Genomic DNA, 1311 nt, shown 5'->3' on the forward strand with positions numbered 1-1311 from the left:
GCTCTCGCCCGTACCACGCTAGCGTCCCGATGGGTTAGCGCCATCGTCCCGACACGTGACAGCCTACTTCACTACAGCACCATAACCCCGTTACAGCAGGCTGAGAAACCTCATCCAATTTGTCCGCATTGTTCTCCATAGCTTCCAAGCTGAGCTGTCACCCTATAGAATAGGTAGAGCAATTAAAATTGTAAGGGTATCTGTGACAGCAAGCTCAGTAGCAATGGGAGGGAGTCTTGTAAGATTAATTGCTACTGTTTCCTGGCCATTGTATGCCCAATTATCTATGCGCACTTGCCCATACCATGCTAGCATCCCAATGGGTTAGCGCCATTGTCCTGACATGTGACAGCCCACTTCACTACAGCTCTGTAACCCCGTTACAGCAGACAACCAGGCCGCCATCTACAGATTGCAGACTCCCTCTAACAAGCCTGGCCAGGCATGGCAGCTCAGATGCATCCAGGCAGCGCACCAGATTGTCAGCAAGGGGGCCACTGTATCTATCCACTGGGTACCTGGACACCAGGATGTGGCTGGCAATGAGAGAGCTGACAGGTTGGCCAAGCAGGCAGCCAAGAAGAGACCCTCCACTCACATCACCAGTCTGGCCATGACTGGCATCAAGATCAAGAGCATGGCAACCTTGAAATGGGACAAGGCCTTGAAGAGCTACAGCATTGATGCTATCATCTGCAATCCTTCTGCCTATGCTGCCCAGTACAGCTGGAGGATTGGCAAGAGACTGAGGATTCCCCCTGGGACCAGGAGGGAGACTGCCAGTGCCTTCTATCAGCTGAAGCTTGGCCATGATACAATAAGGCCTACCTAATCAGGATTAGCAAGACTGACCACCCATTCTGCAGTTATAGAGCCAAGCAGACTCCTGAGCACCTGCTCTTGAGCTGCAAGTGGCCAAACACTAACCAGAAAATCTTGTAGGGCAGTCTTCGCATGGTACAGCTGACTCTCCTTCTCCTCTTCCACACCATGCAGGGCATCAAGGCCACTTTGAACTCCATCAGCAGGACCAAGGTTGGCACAAGGATGTGGCATCTGTTACAATTTGTGCCTTAAGCAAAGCTCGTAGGCACTATTCAATTGGTTCTTGGGGATGAGCAGAGGTACAGAGAGCTGTAAGGGTTGACAGTCACCTAACCAAGGCTTGGGTGGTCAGGGGTAGACCATCTGGGCGGGTTGTAATAACCTTTGTAATAGTCAGGTAGTCATCTAGTCAAAGACCGTGGCAACTGGTTGCAATGAGTAGTACAGAGTATACTGTCTGGCTCAAGAGCAAGTGAGATTCCAATA

The 1311-nt window shown here is 51.0% G+C and overlaps 1 protein-coding gene across 1 annotated transcript; it reads left to right on the forward strand.

The window, feature by feature from the left end:
* Positions 1 to 223: 223 nt before the first annotated feature.
* BU25DRAFT_463046 (uncharacterized protein) lies at positions 224 to 832 on the forward strand (the record flags this gene model as incomplete). Its single annotated transcript, XM_033710570.1, has 2 exons — positions 224 to 238; positions 353 to 832. 2 exons carry the CDS (start codon positions 224 to 226, stop codon positions 830 to 832), a joined length of 495 nt encoding a protein of 164 aa, XP_033556493.1.
* Between the last annotated feature and the right edge of the window lie 479 nt (positions 833 to 1311).

This window comes from Macroventuria anomochaeta (assembly GCF_010093625.1).
Source record: "Macroventuria anomochaeta strain CBS 525.71 unplaced genomic scaffold BU25scaffold_46, whole genome shotgun sequence".
Taxonomy (NCBI): domain Eukaryota; kingdom Fungi; phylum Ascomycota; class Dothideomycetes; order Pleosporales; family Didymellaceae; genus Macroventuria; species Macroventuria anomochaeta.